This window comes from Vespula pensylvanica, chromosome 21 (assembly GCF_014466175.1).
Source record: "Vespula pensylvanica isolate Volc-1 chromosome 21, ASM1446617v1, whole genome shotgun sequence".
Classification (NCBI taxonomy): Eukaryota; Metazoa; Arthropoda; class Insecta; order Hymenoptera; family Vespidae; genus Vespula; species Vespula pensylvanica.
In genome coordinates this window covers 756,512-779,683 of record NC_057705.1, presented here as the reverse complement: position 1 = coordinate 779,683, position 23,172 = coordinate 756,512, and the positions used below count along the sequence as shown (strand labels likewise).

At 29.5% G+C, this 23,172-nt stretch overlaps 3 protein-coding genes across 9 annotated transcripts; 1 reads left to right on the top strand and 2 right to left on the bottom strand.

Moving 5' to 3' along the window:
- Window positions 1-833: 833 nt before the first annotated feature.
- On the top strand, window positions 834-13,970 carry LOC122636320 (serine/threonine-protein kinase Genghis Khan). 6 transcript variants are annotated; one of them, XM_043827421.1, is made up of 28 exons: window positions 834-962; window positions 1,338-1,675; window positions 2,313-2,497; window positions 2,581-2,760; window positions 2,936-3,207; window positions 3,276-3,575; window positions 3,655-3,798; window positions 3,887-4,009; window positions 4,141-4,349; window positions 4,435-4,649; window positions 4,743-5,746; window positions 5,807-6,042; window positions 6,142-6,248; window positions 8,314-8,511; window positions 9,431-9,594; window positions 9,713-9,968; window positions 10,045-10,331; window positions 10,407-10,550; window positions 10,636-10,771; window positions 10,850-11,091; window positions 11,169-11,349; window positions 11,432-11,620; window positions 11,701-11,886; window positions 11,974-12,155; window positions 12,249-12,347; window positions 12,421-12,544; window positions 12,627-12,784; window positions 12,854-13,970. In XM_043827421.1, exons 3-28 carry the CDS (start codon window positions 2,368-2,370, stop codon window positions 12,965-12,967), a joined length of 5,580 nt encoding a protein of 1,859 aa, XP_043683356.1. In that variant the 5' UTR covers window positions 834-962; window positions 1,338-1,675; window positions 2,313-2,367; the 3' UTR covers window positions 12,968-13,970. The 6 variants fall into 6 exon arrangements, with proteins under 6 accessions (XP_043683356.1, XP_043683355.1, XP_043683357.1 ...); XM_043827420.1 differs by having other exon boundaries at window positions 856-999; XM_043827422.1 differs by having other exon boundaries at window positions 878-962; window positions 1,447-1,675.
- Window positions 13,971-16,282: 2,312 nt separating this feature from the next.
- On the bottom strand, window positions 16,283-20,910 carry LOC122636325 (deubiquitinase DESI2). 2 transcript variants are annotated; one of them, XM_043827428.1, is made up of 6 exons: window positions 20,392-20,910; window positions 19,517-19,696; window positions 19,379-19,451; window positions 19,213-19,306; window positions 18,983-19,124; window positions 16,283-18,873 (listed from the first exon to the last, which is right to left on the bottom strand). In XM_043827428.1, the coding sequence occupies exons 2-6, from the start codon at window positions 19,640-19,642 to the stop codon at window positions 18,697-18,699; spliced, it is 612 nt and encodes a 203-aa protein (XP_043683363.1). In that variant the 5' UTR covers window positions 19,643-19,696; window positions 20,392-20,910; the 3' UTR covers window positions 16,283-18,696. The 2 variants fall into 2 exon arrangements, with proteins under 2 accessions (XP_043683363.1, XP_043683364.1); XM_043827429.1 differs by having other exon boundaries at window positions 19,517-19,626; window positions 20,392-20,909.
- A 550-nt stretch (window positions 20,911-21,460) lies between these two features.
- Window positions 21,461-22,854, bottom strand: LOC122636212. The gene is made up of 4 exons (XM_043827194.1): window positions 22,630-22,854; window positions 22,289-22,516; window positions 21,867-22,049; window positions 21,461-21,754 (listed from the first exon to the last, which is right to left on the bottom strand). The coding sequence occupies exons 2-4, from the start codon at window positions 22,343-22,345 to the stop codon at window positions 21,581-21,583; spliced, it is 414 nt and encodes a 137-aa protein (XP_043683129.1). The 5' UTR covers window positions 22,346-22,516; window positions 22,630-22,854; the 3' UTR covers window positions 21,461-21,580.
- Between the last annotated feature and the right edge of the window lie 318 nt (window positions 22,855-23,172).

Genomic DNA, 23,172 nt, shown 5'->3' with positions numbered 1-23,172 from the left:
AGCGCCTCGACCATTTTGCGTTTGTCGGAACTAAAAATGATAGAAATAGTTACCCATTTGATTTGACATTTTCATATTATAATTCATTTTTTCATTATTTTTTCTATAGCATTAAGATTAATATTCATTCATTAGAAATGAGTAATCATTGAAATTTATTAATCGAACATTATTAATATTTATTTACAAATCCATTCGTCCAAATTCATCCACTATTCTTCACATAAAAAGGACTAACCAATCAGAGCGTTCGTCAATAAAATATGAAGAATGCGATTGGTTCTTGAGAAGGACTAATCAAAATCGTAGAATGGTACGCTCCTTATCCTTTTTATATAAAAGTTTTATTCGTCAACTGTTTACTGTAGCAAATATGGCGAAAGAGAGAATATGAAATGGTAGATGATAATAAATCTTCTGGAAGTCCTTAGAAAATAGAAGAATATTGTAACGATTAGTGTACACACACACACACACAGACACACACAGAGAGAGATATCGTAACACGCACATCAAAATGTGAATGCTACCAAAATATGTATGTGTTGGTATGTATCAGTATATATATTTACATATATCGACTGTATACATACTTCGAAAGTAATCATCACGTAGAGTTGTAATAAAAGGAGACTGCTTTTTTTTTTTCTTCGAACAGTCAACAATAATCAAACGATCATGCGTTAGATTTATTACATTTTCATATTTTCGATGTAGAACGATTAGAATATTGAGAATAAAATGGATCACAGTGTAGTCCACCTATATAAGTATATGATCATGGGGACTTTCAATGACGTAGGGATGCTATATATTTTTTTACATAGGCCTGCCAGGGGGTCAAGCAAATTGTTGGGGGTTTGGAGATGATGGCCATACGAGATGTTTAGTGATAATCAAATGGTGCAGATAATAAACAATTGAACTAATTTCAAAGAAGTAAAAACGTGTCGGTACGGCAGGTATGCTTGAATCCGATCGAGGATTCATTTCGGATCGGTAAAGGAATATAAGCCTTTCACTTAAAATAGTCTGCTCACATGCGATAGGAATTTTTCGTAAGAAATATTAACGAAACGGGAGTGTTCGACGAGGTTATATACCGAGAAAATTGGGACAATGGTTATTAGGATTAAAATCGTGTTGATAAATTGTATTAATATACGATCGTCAAACAATTGAAGGAGTTATATTTTACAGTTTACATTCTCTCGAGGAGAAATTGTCTTGGTGATTTTATTGAATTCATTGAGCGCGTATGCGGTGCCCTACCCCGTTGCACTATTTTTACACCTGCACTTTTTATTTACGCGTATTTGTTCTGTTGCATGTTTTAGCCAAATATTTTTGGCTATCTTTATAGTGGGTTACGTAATTTTCGACATGAGTTACTTCGATACGATGGCCGATGAGGAATTAAATAAAACTCTATTGTTTTGCAAGTAGTAAAGCGTCGATACGTTAGTACGGATACGCATTACGCATCGTAACGTTCAAGGGAATTGATTTCTGACGTCGTAACCAACCAAGAACAATATTACGAGAAGTTTTCCATATTTGACGTTAACAAAATAGTTGTACAAATGTTTGCGGCACGATAGTGAAAACAAAATTAATTTTTAACTAGTGAAAGTGGTCTTATTTAGACATGCCTATGGAAGATTATTTACTTCAGGTAACATACGCATTTTCATATTTAATAGTAAAGTTATTATTCATTGCTAATTCTATTATCTGATCTTATCAACGATATGATGTCATACAAACGCTAATATCAAATCTATAATATATATTTATCTTACATTTTAATATGCGTTCAATAAGATGACAATAAATCTGTTTATTTATCTTTTAATATTTACTTATTTAATGTGTGCTTTGCTTATTGTGTGTGTATATATATATATACACGTATATATATATGTATATACGTACATATATATATATTATATGCATTATATGTATGTATATACGTATATACGTACGTATATACATATTATATGTATGTATATGTATATATATATACGTGTGTGCGTTCAGCATGTAGTTCGAAAAAATACATACACAGAAATCTTGACAGTTTTATGATTTTAATGAAATTTATCGATTGTCAATTATGTTATACTGAAATATATAAAATATTACAATGTTACAATTATGTAATTGATATGACAACAGTATTATACTAATCTTAGAAATCGCCGAATTTTAACCTACATTTGTCTAATTATATATATGCGATCCGTTGTTATCTTGCATATTTGAAAAAGAAAATATTTTGAAAGATACAATAAAATGTCAAAATATTTTAGCAGTTGCGTCAGTGCGTAATGTGGCAGTACAAAGGCTTAATAAGCAATAATAACAATGACAGAAGTACTATCCAAAGATTGTGGTGAACGGGGATTGCATCAGGAAAGAGACATGTCAGAATCTTCTCAACATCATTATAGCCATCCTCCACCAGATATTATGCCTAAAGGTCTTGCTATTAATGGTATATTGATTGATGATAATTTAATGAATTATCTAATGTATTTATTATATGTAATATACTTAATGTTTTGAACATTTTTACAGGCGTAGGGGGTAGGCTACGTCAATTAGAGGCTCTTTTTATTAGTGGTCCTGTACAAGGGGGGCAAGTGGGACATACTTTTTCTATAGAAACTCTTATTGATATATTGCTTGTTCTGTATGATGAGTGTTGCAATTCTTCCTTAAGACGTGAGAAGACTGTCTCAGACTTCATTGAATTTGGTATATATCAAACACTATTTTTGGATATATAAATATTTTAGGATATATTGAAGTAGTATCTATGTTTATGTTATAATTATTATATATTCAACATTTTTTATGATACATTTATTATACTAGGTGTTTAAAGGATAATTATTTTTTTTCTTTTTTCTTTCTTTTTTTTTTTTTATAGTAAAACCAGTAGCTACTTGTATAAAGAGTCTGCAGTTGGCACGTGAAGATTTTGAGATAGTTAAGGTCATTGGTAGAGGAGCGTTTGGAGAAGTATGTGTTGTAAGAATGCGTGGTTCTGATAAAGTGTTTGCAATGAAAATTTTGAATAAATGGGAAATGTTAAAGCGTGCTGAAACTGCATGTTTTCGAGAAGAAAGAGATGTACTAGTTTATGGTGATCGCAGATGGATCACAAATCTTCATTATGCCTTTCAAGATGACAATAATTTGGTAATTATTAGCTTATCTATCTGATTTTTATAACAATTAATATTTCTTCATAAACGTTTTTTATTTAGTATTTGGTCATGGATTATTATTGTGGTGGAGACCTCTTAACACTGCTAAGTAAATTTGAAGACCGTCTTCCTGAAGATATGGCTCGTTTTTACATAGCAGAGATGGTGCTAGCTATTGGGTCTATACATGACTTACGTTATGTACACCGTGACATTAAACCTGATAATGTTTTATTGGATGCAAATGGCCATATCAGATTAGCTGATTTTGGCTCCTGTTTGCGTTTATTTGAGGATGGTACTGTGCAAAGTAATGTTGCTGTAGGTACACCAGATTATATTTCACCAGAGATATTAAGGGTATGTCTGTTGTGTTATGTTTGTGTTAACAGTTTAATAAAAGGATACATGCTTTAGTTAATATTTTATACGCGTTTAGGCAATGGAAGATGGCCAGGGACAATATGGACCTGAATGTGATTGGTGGTCATTGGGAGTATGTATGTACGAAATGCTTTATGGAGAGACACCTTTTTATGCTGAATCTCTAGTCGAGACTTATGGAAAGATAATGAATCATAAGGTAAATAAAAATATATAGTTTATATATTTTTACTACTCTGTAAATCTAATTGAATTAATTTTTTTATATATATCTTTTATTATTACAGAATTGTTTTGACTTCCCTACAGACGACATATATGATGTTTCTGAAGAAGCCAAGGATCTGATGCGCAAATTAATTTGTAGTTCTGAGTTTAGATTAGGTCAAAATGGAATTGATGATTTTAAGGTACAACATATCTATATGTGTATGTGTCTGTATATGCATTTATACATGGATTTTAATTTGTTCACTTTATAGTTGAATAATAGATTGTATCTATTTATAACATAAATACATAAATCGTGTTTATTTTATAGAAACATCCATGGTTTGATGGTGTGAATTGGGACACTCTTAGGGACAGTACTGCACCCTACATTCCTGAAGTTTCTTCGCCAACTGACACATCGAACTTTGATGTTGACGATACGGACGTTCGTAGTTCCGATGCTGTTCCTCCAGCAGCGAATTCTGCACTTTCTGCACTTCACCTCCCATTTGTAGGATTCAGTTTTACGCAAGGAAGGTAAAAAATAAATTTAATTTTTTTTTTCAATTCTGAATATTATCTTTCAATTGCTACACCATTCATATTTTTTTTTATATTGCAGTTGCATCTCAGATTTAGGTTGTCTATCTGCATTGAATCAGAAGGATAAACACGTTCAAATGCTCGAGGAAGAAAATTTACAATTAACACAAACGATCGAGGATCTAAAAAATCAAATTGCCGCGAATCATTCCTCGCCTGGTATTTCACCTGATTCCAACAATGCAACGAGAAAACTGCAAGATGAAATAAATACTCTTACAAAACGGAATTGTGGTAAGAAAAAGAATTTATTTTTATTTTAGAATTATATAAATATTTGATAGAAAGGTGGAAGCGTTTTTTTTATTACTATCATTAATTTCATAGAATTAGAGTCACAGTTGAAATCTATGGAGATACCTCGTGAACTACGTAATTTAGATAATGGCGATTTAACTAAACTTCGTGAATTGGAAAAATTAGTGCGTTCTCTTCGTTCTGAGAAAGAAGAAGCTATTAAAGATAAGTTAGATGCACAAGAGAAATTAAAACTTCAAGATAAAGAATTAAAGGATGCTTTAACGCAACGTAAACTCGCGATGGCAGAATATACAGAAGTGACAGATAAATTATCTGAATTAAGACAACAGAAACAAAAATTATCCAGACAAGTCAGGGACAAAGAAGAAGAATTGGAAGTTGTGATGCAAAAAATTGACAGTTTAAGACACGATATAAGGAAAGCTGAAAAATTACGTAGAGAATTGGAAAACAGAGTAGAGGAAGCAATGGCAGAAACTAGGAAAGAGAGAAAACTTCGAGAACGTAGCGAGGAATATTGTAGACAAATGCAAGAGGAAACGGAAAAGATCAGACAACGTTCTATGGGAAATGATGCGAGTGCCAATCAGGCTTTAGCTACTCAAGAAATTAACAGACTCAAGGCAGAGGTAGAGAAACTTGAAGTTCAATACAATGAAAATTTGAATCAGCAGCAAAGTAGATTCAATCTCGAAATAAGAAGTCTTCAAGAACAATTGCACGAAGGAGAGACAAGAAGAGAATTGTTGGAACGAGAGGTTCAACTTACCAAGGAGAAATTAGATGCGGCAAGATTAGAAAATATTACGGATAGCGAGGAGACGATAAACGAATTGAATAGAAGACACGAGAGAGAAAAAATTATGCTAGTCGAAGAGAATAAGAAGCTTTTGCTTGAGCTTAGCACTGTAACTGATAGTGTTAATAGAATACAAGGTGAAAGAAGGCAATTAGAGGAAGAATATGAAGAATTACGAAACAAAAAGGAAGCTATAGCTCAATGGGAAGCTCAAATTACTGAGATTATCCAATGGGTTTCAGATGAGAAAGATGCTAGAGGATATTTACAGGTTTATATCTTATATGTAATGATCTATAAAAAATATATATCATATAATCATAAATTTTAGGCTTTGGCGACAAAAATGACGGAGGAATTGGAATTTTTGAAACATTCTGGCGGTGTAACGGGAGTAGGAGGTGGTTCTACTATGGCGGACAAGAATTGGCGTAATCGTAGATCACAAAAACTTGATAAAATGGAACTATTAAATTTACAGAGCTCTTTGCAGAGTGAAATTCAAGCAAAACAAGCGATTTCTGAAGAATTAACAAAAACTCGATCGGAATTAATTGCTGTGCAAAAGTAAGTTTGCATATTACATAATTTGGTGTTATAGCGTAATTCTTGCACTGGGGTATAAATAATTCGTTAATCTATAAATATTATTAATTTTATCTACAGAGAGTTAAAAGACTTTAGACAAAGATTCGATTCGATGTCCCACGAAATGAAGCGGAAAGAAATGCAGATTAAAGAATTACAAACGCGGCTTGATACTGGCGATGGCTGTAAGTACACTTCCATTCATAATGCTACCAATAAAAGTTATACAAAAGTTTCTTATTTAAATTATTATGGAGATATTATATCTGCAATTGTTATACAAGCTGCAGTCATACATGTCACATATGTATTTTATAAATGTTTCTGTCCTGTCTATAATTCATTTAGACATTAACTTGATGATATTCTATTTTGTATTTCTAATGCAACAAATAGCCCCCCAGAGAAATCATTTATTTTTTTGAAAGATTTATTATGTTATAATTATCCCAGATTTAAAAATGAATGAGATTTGGACAGCTTAAAAAAACTTTAAGAGGGTGACTAAATCCTTCTTACTTTGATCATTACATTTTTATCAAACGATTCTTTGACTTAAAAAAAAAAAAAAAGAAAAAGAAAAAAAAAAGCTATAAAAATGATGAATTTTAGTTGAGGACGCATTTATATATAATTTAAAAAATATTAAAAAAAAAAAAAAAAGAAAAGAAACAGAAAAAGCACATAATTTTTTTCTATATGAGTAGAACAGTCATGTACTTTTTACACGCGACACACATATGCTGTATGTGTTACAATAAATTATAGAATACTATTTATATATGTATTGTTTGATAATGCAAACAATCGTAGATAATGTACGATAATATATAAAATGATAAGTGGTCAAAAATGTATTAGTCGAACTTCTGCTTTATAAGTTACATTCTTCATAGAAAGCTTTTTAGAGAATTAAAAATTTTCCATTATATTGCACAGCTATTAAGTGATTATAAATTGATATAGTTTTATAATATAGCATTTATTTAAAAGTAATATATAATGCTTTTTATAACATTTTAAAGAAAATTCAAAATTGTATTTGATAATATATTGTTTCCCAATAAAGCGATCGATCCACGTTTAAATTATGTACTTGTTTATTGTTCATTTTTGATCAACATTTGATAAAAAAATACTTTTAAACTGAATCTCGATAAACATTAAATATAGATTAGAAATTAATTGATAGATCAATTTCCGAATTTAGATTTTAATAATATTTAATATAATATACAAAATAAAAACTGTTCTTTTTTTAATAGTCTGTATTAATCACTAACATTATATCTTATATAATGTAAAATTTACAAATAATATTTTTACTATAATATTTGAAACAATATATGACATAAAAAATTTATGGGGATTACAATTTACAAGTATTAACAATTATTATTATTATCAGTATCATTATCATTACTATAGCTGTTACTAAAAAGCAGAACTAATATAGTTACACAGAGTTTATAATGTAAATAGGTATATACTATATAAGTATAAATCCTATAATGTTAAAGAGAAATAATCTTATATTTATTTTATATATGTATATATTATATTAAAATATAATTAGTTGATTAGCTTTAAGTAATTATATTTAGTTTGTAGAATACAAAAGATAGATTAACATTGTATGTTTAATTATATGTGTACATAGTATTTAAATTTAAAAAAAATGACGTTTCTAGTGTTTTATTGTTTATATCGTTTCATAAGATCGTTTTACTATAGAATAGATATGTATATATGTTTATTTATTTATTTATTTAATATACAAGTACATTTCTAATTTTGGAAACAGAAGGCACTTACGCACTTTGTTCCAATATGCTATATCATTAGAATGTTACACATGATATTCTGTACATTATACATAATTTTATTTGTACAAGAATATCATGTAAAAAAATTATCTGATGTCTGATACATCTAAGCATAATAATCAGATTTCATTGATGAGCTATTTGGAAGAATGATAAAATAAAATATTTGTTAAAAGTTTCAAAAAGACGTTGCGAAAATAATCGGGTACAGTTCATTTACATATATATTCGATATCAATATGTGAAGTATCAATTTTAAAGATCATTATTACTGGGATAATATATATGTGTCCAGCATAGTAATTTAGTTCTTCGGTACGGTATGCAATTCTGATTTCTAGACTACAAAGTGCCCCTGTTTATTGGCGTAACGAGCTGCGTGTGGGGCCTCTTGTTGCTCATCTTCAAACTGTATTTGTGACAGCTGTGCTATCCAGCAATACGTCAAGCAAATCGTCAAACATCGTTAGCACCAAACCCCAACGCATCATCGTGCACCAGCCGTCATCACCCCTACCAGTAATGCGTGCTCCCCGCATCACAACATGTCGCTTATTAACTAGATTCGTTCCCGTCAACACGTACATCAGTCAGAATGCCGTTACCATCGTTCCGCCGCCCGGTAAATTATGTGGCAGCAGACGCGCGATTTTGATTGATTGACATATTGAGTTGCTGATTTTATAGCACAGTGCTGTGTTTTCTGAAGGTGTCTTAAAGTAATTGTTTAGCTTCTTATAAGGACAAGGGAAGATAATATTTAATGCGCTTAAGGAAATATCTTCTTTAAAGTCTTGCTATTAATTCTTATATATGTTTATCATTCATTTTTTTTGATAATGTTTATTTAGTAACAAAGCATAGCTCTGTGCTTTTTAACAAATTATGTATTAGCTGAATAATGTGTTTTTATGTGTGATGTCATTATTTTCAAAATGATGAGTGGCACTAGTGATCTTCCACTGTTCTTAGACGGGGTTGGATTTTATTAGGCTTGAATATTCTTAGTACTAGTCAATCGTTTGATTTTCTAAAATAAACATTAACAGGTATGTTTTTTTGTGTGTTTTTTAGACTGTTTGCTCGGGTGGTTTTGGTTGATATACTGTATTATTATCCTTACCTTCACCGATGCATATTATTATATGTAATCCTATAAACGTGTCACATAAACATAATAATCATTGTTTTAACAGAACTTGTGTGATGGAATGGTTTAATTGAAAGTATCACTGGAAGATGTTATGAAAAATTAAGTAACTTAATAACTTTATGAGTTACAACATAATTTCTTATACTTTTTATAATTTGAACAGTCCATAATTTTTATTATATTTATTATATTGGATAGAAATTTTTTTTACACTCTTGTAACAATTTTAGATAATGATCAAAGTAATTATATAAAAATATTTTTTTTTAATGTCATTTGATAATCATTAATTTTATATAAAAAATAATAAATTATATACAATGAAAATTATTTGATTCATGATACAGGCAGGTCAGCATAAAATATATGTAATTTAAAATTGTTTCAGTTTTAGAACGTCCTACATCACAAATGTCTTACTTGGAACACTTTTTGAAAGAAACAGCAAGTAGTACTCGTCATGGCAGTGCAGATAGTGTAGAAGGTGACATAGAAGACAACCGTGCCCCAAGTATTACTAGTAGTAAAAGTAATTTATCTGAATTTAGCATTGTGAGTACCTATGTATTTTCAAATCTATATTTTTATTTTATATTTATATATATATATATATATATGTATATAGAAAAACATTACGAAGATTTACATCATATAAATATTTTTTTTCCAGGATCCTACATCACCATTGTCACATGAACTTTTAAATAAATCATCGACTTCTCATGGTCAAGTTAATTTACAACCAAAGCCTAAATCTCACCAATTTCTGGTGAGAACATTCTCAGCTCCCACTAAATGTAATCATTGTACTTCATTGATGGTTGGTTTAACGAGACAGGGAGTTGTATGCGAAGTCTGTGGCTTTGCTTGTCATATGCCTTGTTGTGATAAAGTTCCGCCGATGTGTCCCGTTCCTCATGATCAAAGTACTTATAATCAGTCAATGAATATTATAAAAACTGACTACTACTTCAGTATTTATATTGAATTAATCTATTGTAGCAAAGCGTCCACTGGGTATCGATCCTACTAGAGGAATTGGTACTGCGTATGAAGGATATGTTAAAGTGCCAAAAATGGGAGGAGTAAAAAAAGGTTGGGTGCGGCAATTTGTGGTAGTCTGCGATTTTAAGTTATTTCTGTATGATATTTCACCCGATCGCAATGCTTTGCCGTCTGTATATGTATCGCAAGTTCTGGATATGCGAGACGAAGAATTTAGTGTTAGTTCTGTTCGTGATTCAGATGTTATACATGCCACAAAAAAAGATATTCCGTGTATATTCAGAGTAAGCTTTTATGAATATTTACTCTTATTACAACTGCATGTTCAATTAAAAAAAAAAATATCTTCATTGGTTTAGATTACAACATCATTATTAGAACCACCTGGATTGAAAAATCATACGCTGATGCTTGCAGACACTGAAAGTGAAAAAACGAAATGGGTAGTAGCGTTAAGTGAGCTTCATAGAATCTTGAAAAGGAACAATCTTCCCAATACGACGGTATAATACAAAGTAACTTTTTTCTTAAAAAAAATGTACGATAATCAATATTCTTACGAAGCGTTTATTTCTTTTTGTTTCATAGATTTTTAGAGCGAAAGAATTATTAGATAATACATTATCTCTTATTAAGAATGTAATGTCAGGAGCCATCATTGATCCAGATCGTCTAGTCATTGGCACAGAGGAAGGTCTCTTCTGTTTAGATTTAGATCGTAGCGGTAAGTTAAATCCGAATGAATATATTAATTACAAATTATAAATATTCTTATAACATATCGAATAATTGTTTTTTACAGAAATAGCAAGGGTTGGTGAGGGTAAAAAAATATATCTCCTTGAATATGTAACCGAAGAACAGCTTATTGTAGTGCTTAGTGGAAAACAACGTCACGTTAGGTTGGTGCCAGTACGTGCATTAGATGGAGATGAGGTTGAATGGATTAAAGTTGCTGAAACGAAAGGATGTATAACACTAACGACGGGCGTAGTACGTCGTAATCCACTCACGTACTGTTTGTGTGTTGCTATGAAAAAGCAGGTAGATATTTCGTTCTTTTTTTGTACACAATAATTCTTACATAATTTAAAGTCTATCTAATGTCTCTTAAATTTTAGAATTCTTCTCAAGTTATCATTTATGAGATAACACGTACAAAAGCAAGACATAAACGTATTCGTGAATTAATGTTACCATGTCACGCACAAACTTTACAAGTTCTTTCTGAAGGACGTCTTTGCGTTGGATATCCTTCTGGCTTTACTATCTACAGCATCTTAGGAGACCATCACCCTATATGTGAGACCTTAAAAAAAAGTATTTACATTTATTATTTATACTTTTTAATACTTAATTAATATTTGATAATTTATATTTTCAGCATTGGTCCATCCGGAGAATACACTTTTAGGATTTCTAACATATAGTGCTGTAGATGCATTACGCTGTATCGAATTAACACGTGGAGAATTTTTGTTGGTCTTCCATACACTAGCAGTATATGTTGACAGTCAGGGTAGAAAAAGTAGGGATCGAGAAATAATGTATCCAGCTGTTCCCACAGCAGTCAGTGAGTGCATCTTCGTTTTCGTCCTTATTTGCAGAATCTATAGTAAACCTGTATAATAAATATAATATAATATATTCCAGGTTATTGCGAGGGATATTTATTAGTATATAGCGAAACTCACATCGATGTATTTGATTGTACAACAGGAGATTGGTTACAAACGCTCAATGTGAAAAGAGCACAGCCCTTAAATATCTCTGGCTCTTTAACATCTTGCATTATCAATGATATGCCACACGTTATTTATCTCAGCAATTTACATCAACGTAAATCTCTAATTATATCAATAATAATAATCTAATGTTATTGTAACGATACTCGTGATTTTCTGATTAATTATTGTCCTCCAACAGGAGAATTATTAAATTTGACGCCATTAGATGCAAACGGTAGGCAGATGACAAGACCTAGAAGAAGATTTTCATTAAGAGAAGGAAATAGAGCTGTTCGTCCTACTGATAGACGTTCGAAGATGATATCTGCTCCTACAAATTTTAATCATATTAGTCATATGGGACCAGGTAATGGTATACAGGTAAGCAATCAAATTAATGCTCTTTGCATTCGCTTCGCAATACTCCATTCTCATTAATATACATTTAATATACTACATCCGTTTTATATATAGATTCAGCGTTTGTTAGATCTACCAACGACTCTTGAAACAGCTGATCAACAACATTCTGCCCACCATAGTAGCGCTCATATACATGGCAGTCAACAACGAGTAAGAATAATAATAGAAAAACATAAAGCGTATCTTACATCATACATTTACATCGTTTACTTCGTTTTTACAGTTATACGGCTCTACTTTACAAACACCAAGTAAACCAGCTCCGTTGCCACCTAGGCATCCACCTTCTGATACACGACGATTAAGTTCTCACATGACACGAAATTCTGGTTATTCACCACATAACGGTATAATGAAAATTTTGTAAAATTTTCAAGTAACTTGATATATAATTTTTACTTCATATTTTTTTTATACATATTTCTATAGGTTCAACATCATCGCGTAGAGGTCCCGCTCCACCACGTCCTACTGCTACTCCACCTTCTCTACCACGTACACCGGTTGATCAAGTTGATACAGAATCTATACATTTACGTTCGCACACTCCGCTCTCTCTGGGCAGTATTGCATCTTTACATGATAAAGTACGTACTTGTTTTATTTTCTTTTATAAACTTCTAGGAACTAAACATTTGAATAATTTATTTGTTTAGGATCACCCGTCTGGTGGAAGTCCTAGACATTCAATTGCTTCTAACAATAGTTCGAATCCATCGACACCTCCAAGTCCTGCTCATGATCATGGGTCATCATCGTACGATTCTTAAACGGACTTAACATTGAAAAAAATTACTTGTTATAAGATTTGGGGTGTATATCCTCATCATGTATACACTACCTAAGAGATAAGTTATTGATATTCACAATATCTTTTATAAGAAGCAGTACTCGCATTTGATCATTTCATTAGAAAGTTATTGCAGTTTTCTTAATACACTAGTGCAATAAATTTTATTCAATTATTATATTAAGAATATAATTACAAAAAAAAAAAGCTTTATAAACTTACGTATTGAAACATTCGATAGATTTGAGTTCGAACTCAACCATTATTCCAGATCTGAATAGAAAGATAATTGATTTATCTTTTAAGTGAACTGTAATAACTTTCTGTTATTCAAGAAATTGTGTAATAAGTTATACTTAATGAAAGAAAAAAAAAAGAACACTTTATTATTATATGACAGTAAATTATTGTACATAATTTATGCATTTGAGAGGATCGTCAAGTCGACTTTGCGATGCCATAATTTTATTGGAGTTAGTAGGTATCGTAATATATAATCTGATATATGAAGTCTTCGTTTAATTTTAGTTTCAAATATTTAGTATATATTTTACTTCGTCCCTTTTTTTTTTTATCCACGACCGTCAAGCGAGAGTGTCTTTTTTATATTAACGAAATTTGAAATCTCAGTCAAATTATGTAGCAATAACGAAAAAAAAAAAAAACAATCTACTTAATCTATCATACCTAATTCAGAGCCTAAGTATACAAGTATAGTTTCAAGTAAATTGTATACTTAATCATTATTAGTAACAAAAGAAATTTGACGGGTATGAATCCATTCTGATGCCTTATGACTGAATACTTTCTATCTTGTCATAAAGCAGTAAGGTGCGTCATATTATTCAAGTATGTGAATAGTAGAATATAATCGTGCAATTAATTGGAAGAAATTATTAATGGTAATAATAATTATTCAGAAAGAGCAAAATGTTTCGTTTGAGCCACAAATAGAAATGTTTTTTTTTTTTTTTTTTTAAACATGATGAGTCAATGACTTTTATTTATAATTGTCTGAAATTAATTGATGGCTTTTTCGTTCGTTCGTTTTTTTTTCTTTTTTAACGTTGCGATTACTATTACAAATCTTTGAAGTCAAGAATTATTATGTAGAAAAAAAAAGTAATTGCAGAATATATGTAACACGAGTTACATAATAAAATACAAAGCATTTTTATGTAATGCATAATATTATTTATCATTTGATGGACGATTAAGATCAGAATACAAATTTTTTGTAATATCGCTATATTTTATTTGACAGGTAACTTGTGATTGTCCTATTAGAAAGTGTTCTTCGATAACTATAATGCCTTATATTTATATATTAATTTTAAACTATAAATGATCTTGCACGATCATTAATTTCCATAAATATCAATTTTTGACTGTTATAAAATCAAACGAAACAATGAAATTGTGCAGTAGATGAGGATACAGTTGCACTTTTTAAGTGTTTCAAGCATAGAACATACATTTTTCGATGTATATACATTCATTACACTTTCTAATCAACAAAATGCGAGCATAGTGACAAAAAAGTATGTCTCAGGATTTTCGCCAACCGATCGAAGCACGAAACAATATCTCGTAGTAACTGAGAAAATCGACTGAAATTGATAATTAGACGAACTATGAATTTTTTTGTGAACACTATGTTGAAGTTGAAAAATATGGTACTTGTGACACGACCAAAGATCAAGAACCAACAGTGCCAGTTTAGTAATATCGCCTATAGTTTCACAAGTTTTTAATGTTTGTATTTTCGGAGTGATAAGTATACTCATATTGAATCGTAACTTTGAAACTTAACTTTGATATTTATTTAAAAGTTATAACTATCGTTTGAACATTTGTAAATGTTTTTCGATTTCATAAAATATTGATGAAATAACATCTTCGTCGTACATCATCATTTGGAATTAATGTTTGATCTTTAATATTATTTGCAAATTTCAAATTTCATTAGAAATATTTTTTTAATTATATTCAGACTCATTCTCAACTCATTCTTATAATTGTAGAAAAAGAAAATATATTATATACGAACAAAACAAATATATATATATATATATATATATATCAATTATAATATGTTTAAACATGATAATATTAAAAAGATAGAACAAAATGAAAGGAATGGTAGGAAGTAGTGACATACGGTTTTTGTCATCAGAAATATAATAGTGCAAACACTGTCCATAATAACATGAATTGAAAATAAGAACATATTCTAGAAATATTTCAGAAATATGATCAAAGCATAATTAAAAATTAAAAATCATGTATGTATTAATGTACTTACCAGTGAAATTTTATCTTTTATTTTATCTTTTATCAATGTTGCATATAAGATTTCTGAAATTTAAAAGGTGGCTAAATATTATTTTTCTTTCTTTTAAGTTTTTATAATAATTTCATATTATAGAGACACATGCACGAAATAATTACTTCTGTGTATAGAATTAATTTTATACGTTTGTAAATATTGGAACTTTGTCTCTTCTTATTGCATATTTATATAATGAAAATTACAAAGAACATTGTTGCTGACATAATGTATCATTTATAAAATTCATTATTTAATATATCAAAACTTCAGATGCAACTTATATTTTTCAAAGAAAAATAAATTACATAGAAATTTATTTTCTATGCAAAAATATGGTAATTAATTACGCGTATGCAATGGTTTTTTCTAACAAATAATTTTTCTTTATTCAGCAAAACAAATAATAAGTTAAATCTTTTTTTTTCAAATTATAGAGACAAACAAGTATTCTGTTAATATTTTGCCAATGTACTGCAAATGACCTGAGTTTATTATGCAACACTTTTGTGCATCTAGTTTAGCACGTCTTTTTATTACATATGTATATACATACATACATATATATATGTATGTATGTATGTATATATATATATATATATTATATATTATATATTATAAACTTATTTATATAACGCTTGTGCATTGTTTAAAATATTTATTAAAAATATTACAATTAATAATTATTTACGTCTTATATAACTGAGAATGTGTATTTTGTTGTAAATTATGAAGAATAAGCTATTATGCTAAAAGAAGAGACCAAACTTTATACATTAAGATTTCGTCATTAATGAAGGTCAGTTTGTAGATTTTGTAGTATTTATATTATTTACACACCTTACCTTTTTGTCTCATTCAAATTTGTCTGTAGTAAGAGAAAAAATCTGCTAATGTTTTTCATTACATTTACTGAAAAAGTAATATGATTTTATCGTGTACAACTGTATTAATAAATTTTAAAGCTTGTATCAATTGCATTCTTTTTATTTTTTTTTATATGTTATAAGCTTATGTAAATTATGTGTGGTGTTCTTTTTATACGTATATTATAGTTCTTTCATATATCTATCACAGACTACACCGTATATTTTCTAACTGCTTTAAAAAATGTGTAAAAGTATAGAACCAAGTCTTTTTTTGTGTAGGTTCTTGTAACATTACTTTTCATATTATTATTAAGTGAATAAGGTAGCACAACCGAAGAATTTTTTCATTTGACATATGTTTCTCGTTTACAGGCGAAGTGGACGTTACGCTTTTAATATAATTGACATTTCTATTACACAATTTCGTGTACACAATGTAATGTTACATAAACCGTACTATTTACTGCGGAAAATGCTGACAATGAATAACAAATATACAAAATACAGAATAAATATAAAGAAAACTTTTCAATGAAATATTTAATTACAACTCTTTCACTATTTATATAAAGATTTAGGCGAGCCTACTATTTACTTATAGTTTTTATATACTTTTTCCCATGTTAATGTTTGTATTATGAAATCTTTCTTACAACTTCAGTAGTATACAGATGATTAATAATAATAAATACTTTTTATATAATCATATATATGAAACATTTGCAACCAAAAAAAATGATTTGTAATAATATAATATTTTCCTCCAAATACATACAGATATATTCGTATACGAAATCAATTTTCATGTTGGCATGTTTCATACGATTCATTAAACTATAGTCTATTAAATTTATTGTGTGCACAAGATAAAGATGTAGCATGCATGCACGCACGCACGCACGCACGTATGAACGTATGTACGTATTATTTATAAATCTCTTTATTCTATTTAAAGGAGATAATTTTAATGGAGAATTTACTTATAAGATACGTATATAATATAAATATGTCTTGAAACTCAAATAATTTATGAAACTTTCATGACTTAACGCAAAACTACAGAGATATATCTTTGAAGAACTTTTAAATTACAATCCGTTCTTATATCAGACTACATACGCTTTAGACATATTTCTCTGAAAGTTAATATAAGTATTACATAATTCCAGAACATATATATAATACATGGTCAGTATATTCTTGGACATTTAATATTGTAGTAGAAATATTAGGCGGTAAGTAAGAAACGTAATGCTAGTATATAACGCATTTTTACATGTCTAACTTTTAATGCAATATGCACAAAATGGAAATGAAATTTTTTTTTCTCACGTATTTATCTCTTCTTCTTTTCTTTCTTCTCCTTTTTTTTTTGTTTGTTTGTTAATTTACTACAAGTTAATTCTCTTTCTTAACGTATAACATTATAAATTTGATGTCAACAACAGTTTTAGTAACATTAGTAATTCTTTTGACAGTATTTTATTAAATTCATCCAGCTACAAATCTGGCAAAAGCCTCTGAAACCACAATTTTTTTTTGTGTTTGCGTTTAATCTTATCATCGAATCGTGGAAAATTCTGTTATCCTTTTACAAAAAATTTAACATTCTGTTTATACCTAAAAATTTTGAAGAATAATTTGATTAACTCTAATAAAACAGCGTGCTACTTATACGTGCATTAAAAGTAATGAAAAAGCTAAATGTCTTTCAAGAATTATATAAAAATGATTATACATAAATGTTATATTCATTTTTATTATTATACGTAAATGCTTTAATTTTTCTTGTAAATCTGTTTGATGTGATTGAATTCTTCAATGATTACTATGAGTAACTATACAAAGGGATATTGGATATACAAAGATTGAAAAAGAATAAATACATATATAGCGTTATAATAATAATAATGACAATGATAATAATTAAAAATATTAAATCATTATTTGTTTTAGAAATGGAGTAGCCTGAACATTTAGATAATGATCACAAAAGATATTTCGACTATAATAATTTTGTAAATTCTTCTGAGATAAATCTAAACGTGCTCGTTAAAAAATATATAATTCGAGATCGTATTTAAATGAAGAATGTATTTACGGCTATAAAAATTTAATGAAACATAAATTATATCATACGTGAAATATGACCTTTTCGACCAATAAACGTCTCAGTCTCAGGTATGGCTTTGATTTGTAGGTAATTATCTATTTGTTATATAACTATTAAACAAAGAACACACGTGACCTGTATTTTGTCGTCGAAAATTTGTTAGACGACATTTTGCAGGGAAGGCAATTCTCTGAGTACTAATATTTATCAGCTGCATTGAGAAGTACAATGTCAAATTTGTACCTCTGACTGACATTTGAATTGCCTGGATATCAAGTTCCTGGCAATATACGGGGCTGTTGTAATAAAATTTTTTGTCGTCACGATGCGTAAATAGTCTATAAAGTGTACCTTCTAGGATATTCTAAACTTTTCTCATTGGTAATATTAGCCAAATGTTACAAGGAAGTATCAGAAGGTGGTGTACTTTCGTGATGGCTGACTTGATTTAAAGAATGTTGAAGGGCATCAGGAGTTAACCATTCTTTAGGGAGACAACGCTGCAAAAATGGTACACACGAACTGAAGTATGCCAAACGATTAACCCATCCAGGGATTTCTTGACCACATAGAATCTAAAGAATAAAACATGAGATGAAATATAATTGAACAATAAGGTAATATTTACCTACTATGTATTGCAAATAATTAGATAACGCTATTGCAATAGCATAAAATGCATACCAATGTAAACTGACTACTAAAATGATTACAATTTTTATTCATCAAATGATAACGATCTCCCCTAAAATCCTTTCCCAATTCATTTATAATCCTGGTAACATCTTCCTCTGTAAAATCTGTATATCCAATATGTACTGACTGTCTATAAGACAAATCCACATGAAATACTTGATTAGTCATTGAAATTCAATAAATAACAAAATCGTTGTGATGAAATTTAAAATACATGCCTATATCTAAATTGTTCACCAAGCTCTTCTGCAACTCTAGGAGTTATTTCAAAAATGCCAGACTTTGGTTTTGGATGACCTCCATAAGCATATTCTATGAAACATTGTATCGTTAAATCAAATTAAGTTACAAATAATTGAATAATCATTGATAAGAATTAAATACCTGTCCCATATATTTCAACACCTGAATGAAATACTCCAAGTCCGATTGGAGTAGTGTATTCATTTATCCAATACTGAAAATATTATAACTATTAAAAAAAAGCTTTGCATAGATCAACATTTCTTGTATTTCTATTACCATATCATAAACATTCAGAATAATTGGTTCACGCGCCATTTTTGGTATCAGTTCTTCGCTATCTCGTGGATAGCCCAGACAACTGGGGAAGGAAAGATTACAGCCAAGACCTGATGAAAACATCATAGGATACTTGTACTTGAAGCGGTGAACAGCAGGACTATCTACGTTCCAGTACACCTAATAAGCAAATATATACTCTAGTTACATTGCCAAATCTAAGCAAATAGCCATAATACTAAAAATCGTTCTAATACCTATAAAGATTATTTTACATTATTCTTCAAATATGATCAAATATGATTCTTCAAATAATTTAATGCTATTGACTCAAATACAATTAGATACCACCATGCATATTAAAAAAACAAATAGTTTCAATATTTTTTCATAAGAACTATCAATAACGTTGTTTATAATGGCTATAATTCTTGTAATTCAAATATTTTTATATTGCATGGCAAGAACAAGATTTCCTATACAAAAAGTAGTAATAACAAAAAAATAATTAAATGATCATTTCTTAACAATATTTATATAAAAAATGCATTGCTAATTTAAAAAGCTTTGTAAGCATTAATAGATCTAATATCACAACTCTAAGAGTGTGTGTGTGTATGTACATATATATGTACATATGTATATATATAAATTATATATAACAGTACATATATATATATGTATGTGTGTATATATATATACACTGTTTAACGTAAATATACAGTAATATATAAATAAATTTATTTCAAAGGAACTAGTCTAGTAAAGTAAATAGTAAATATTATTGCAAAAAAAGAATAAAATTTGATATTGTGCTAGACATTCTATAACGTATTAACTAAAAATAAATATATTGAAAAAATAAATCAGTTCACCTGAGAAAGCAGTGATTTAAACACCTTCTCACATCTCACGTTCCATTGTAAGAATATTTTGCATTTTTTACACGAATTTTCTAAAGGTTGTTGACATTAAAGAACGCGTCTCAACATCATACGATTTCATTAGAAACATATATTCCTTGTAAATAGTCTTTTTTTTTAGCTTTAATAATTCTCATTTATAGAAAAAAAAACGTGTAACCTAAATTGTTTATTGCCATAAGTTGCACGATGACAGGAATAAATTTTACACAAAACAATAAGTTGTAGTCGATGTATTTGTCCGTTTTTAAACGCGCTAAGAATAATCAGGATGAATCATTATAACTTAAATTTGATTCATGACACGCATTATAGTATCCTTCAATTAATTGAACACCGTTAGGTCAATTTAAACTGTAGCAACATGAATTAATATTAAAGATCTTCCAAAGTCATATTTAACACCGGAATGACGACCGAGGCTATAGGAATAATTGTAAATGCCATCTTTCTTCAAATCATTTCTTCGAATATAAAACAATATTAAGGGAAAATAACGCTACGAGACGAAATCTGTGGTGTGATTGAAGCGCTACCTAGAAATTAATTTGGAAAATTTCCTCATTATGTGAATTTACACATATATATATATCATGTATATATAAATATGCGATAGATGGAGTAATAGTTAGAGTATTTTGTTCCTTTCGTTACTTCCATAATGACTAATTTATGGTTTAAATATAATACTAAAAATAAAGTCGATTAGTTACCGACTGGTAGTTTAGTTATCGATTGGTAGATTAGATATCGACTGGTTTTGGTTATCGACCTTACTGGTCGATAACCCAATAGTTGAATGATATATCGGTAATGAAGATTCCAACAAAAAAAGATAATTTCTTTTTACCAAAAAAATATTTATGCAGCAATAGATTTTTTAATTTTTTTACGTAAAGTAAAGAGAACGGATGGATGAAGAAATATCACATAAATGTTATCAATTTAGTCAATGAGATTATTTTCTTTTTTATATTAATCATATACGTATATATACAAATAATAATTATTATATCATCATATTTAAGGATTTACACAACTTTAACAAGTTGCAATAAATACGAGAGAAGATGGAAAAATCGTTTTATTCGGAGGTCAAAAGATTGAGGAAAATAAAAGAAAATTTAAAGAAAATCTTGATCTATGCGACATAATTTTCTTTCAGAAATGCAGGATTTTCGTGACTATTCTTTTCCGTAAAATTGCCATCAGGTTCATCGACGTCGTTTGTGGCGTTTTTACGGACAGCTTCGGTGGATCTGGCAGGTTCATTTATTACTTCCGTCAGTTGCATGGCGGTCGCAATCCTTAAAGCCTTCAACGAAATCGATTATAATAAAATTGCAAACTTCTACCGAAAGCTACAAATTATCATAAATTACGAAAAGAGAAATAAATATTTTATTAAATGATTTGAATTTTATCACCTTGCGTCTATCCCTACGAGCGGAATAAAGTACCCAAATAATATAGCATGCCATTATGATAGCAGGTACACATATTCCTGCTATGGAAGATGTACCACGTAAAAGTGCATGGTGTAATGCAAGCAACGTGACTCCTAATGCTGCTCCACCTGCTACGTATCTTCCTGTACGGCTTCGATCCTCCTAATAATAAATTAAGATTCATCGTTCCAATATTATTACTAAGAAAGATTAATTAATAATGATATAACATTAACAAGTTATAAATCAAATGTAATTTATATTAATTTACGAATATCTATCGTATAATATTCATATATCATTCCTTTGTAATTTAACGAATAAATACAGGAAATAATTATCATTCGAACTATCATTTGACAGATACATAGATATATATAGAAAAAGTGTAATAAGTTTACCGAAGGAGTGATAGAATTAAGAGTATCCCTCGAAGAAACTTCCGGTGTGATTGACATACTCCTGCCGGATACATAAAGCTTCTTCCAAGTTTGATTAAAAAAGACTTCTTTAGTTTGAATTAGAGACAAGTTTTTGTTGTTGTTAGTTCATGTGTCACTTATCTTTTTCTATGATGAACTTAGATTGTCGTAGAAGCGTTGAAAATAACGTGCACTTGTGGCTTCTGACTGAAATCGATTGAAATCGTTGTATCGCGGGGAAGCAACGAATAATGCAAAATCAACACTACGTCGACTCGTCTGATTTCTTTTACCGAAGTTTACATATTTTTAACATTTACTTTATCATCGATCACTAACGGCGAATTGAAAAGCTCGTTACGATGAAAATAAAATCGATGAGTTGAGCGTCGTGTAAAAATGAACAACACATTTTTAATAGATCCACGAGTAAGGATAATCGATCGATGCCGATCTTAAACGTTCTGTAACAGTTTTTCTTCGATTATTCAACATACGCAAAAGCAAAACGATCACGGGCAGAATGGGTGGGCAAAAGGCGTTTTCAAGAGCAAGTCGGCTCGCGCATTTACACCAGCACAATATAAACCAGACAAGCATGCTTAGGATAATAAACAAGAAAGACGACGCCCACATTGAATCTACGATCGATCGTATCGAAACGTCTTATGCGTTTAAGAAACAAGAAATGGATTAAAAAAATCAATGCCGAATATAGAGATTAGAACATTAGAATTTTTTTTAAAGTCGAATAAAAACTTCAAAAATTCCATTTTTATACATAAATATGTTCTAATTCGTCCTTTAACATTTCCAGCGTTTGTAATTTTTTTATTTTGAAAGACATCTTTTTCTTTTCGAAC

Bases quoted from the DNA above. Each gene is read 5' to 3' on its own strand.
- LOC122636320 (XM_043827421.1), top strand. From the start codon at position 2,368: ATGACAGAAGTACTATCCAAAGATTGTGGTGAACGGGGATTGCATCAG. The intron at 2,498-2,580 runs GTATATTGATTG...ACATTTTTACAG, and splicing joins TAAAGGTCTTGCTATTAATG to GCGTAGGGGGTAGGCTACGT. The intron at 11,092-11,168 runs GTAGATATTTCG...CTTAAATTTTAG, and splicing joins GTGTTGCTATGAAAAAGCAG to AATTCTTCTCAAGTTATCAT.
- LOC122636325 (XM_043827428.1), bottom strand. From the start codon at position 19,642: ATGATGTTTTCATCAGGTCTTGGCTGTAATCTTTCCTTCCCCAGTTGT. The intron at 19,452-19,516 runs GTAATAGAAATA...TAATATTTTCAG, and splicing joins TTCTGAATGTTTATGATATG to TATTGGATAAATGAATACAC. The intron at 18,874-18,982 runs GTATGCATTTTA...TTTATTCTTTAG, and splicing joins TTAGTAGTCAGTTTACATTG to ATTCTATGTGGTCAAGAAAT.
- LOC122636212 (XM_043827194.1), bottom strand. From the start codon at position 22,345: ATGTCAATCACACCGGAAGTTTCTTCGAGGGATACTCTTAATTCTATC. The intron at 22,050-22,288 runs GTAAACTTATTA...ATTTATTATTAG, and splicing joins TTAATTCTATCACTCCTTCG to GAGGATCGAAGCCGTACAGG. The intron at 21,755-21,866 runs GTGATAAAATTC...ATTTCGTTGAAG, and splicing joins CTCGTAGGGATAGACGCAAG to GCTTTAAGGATTGCGACCGC.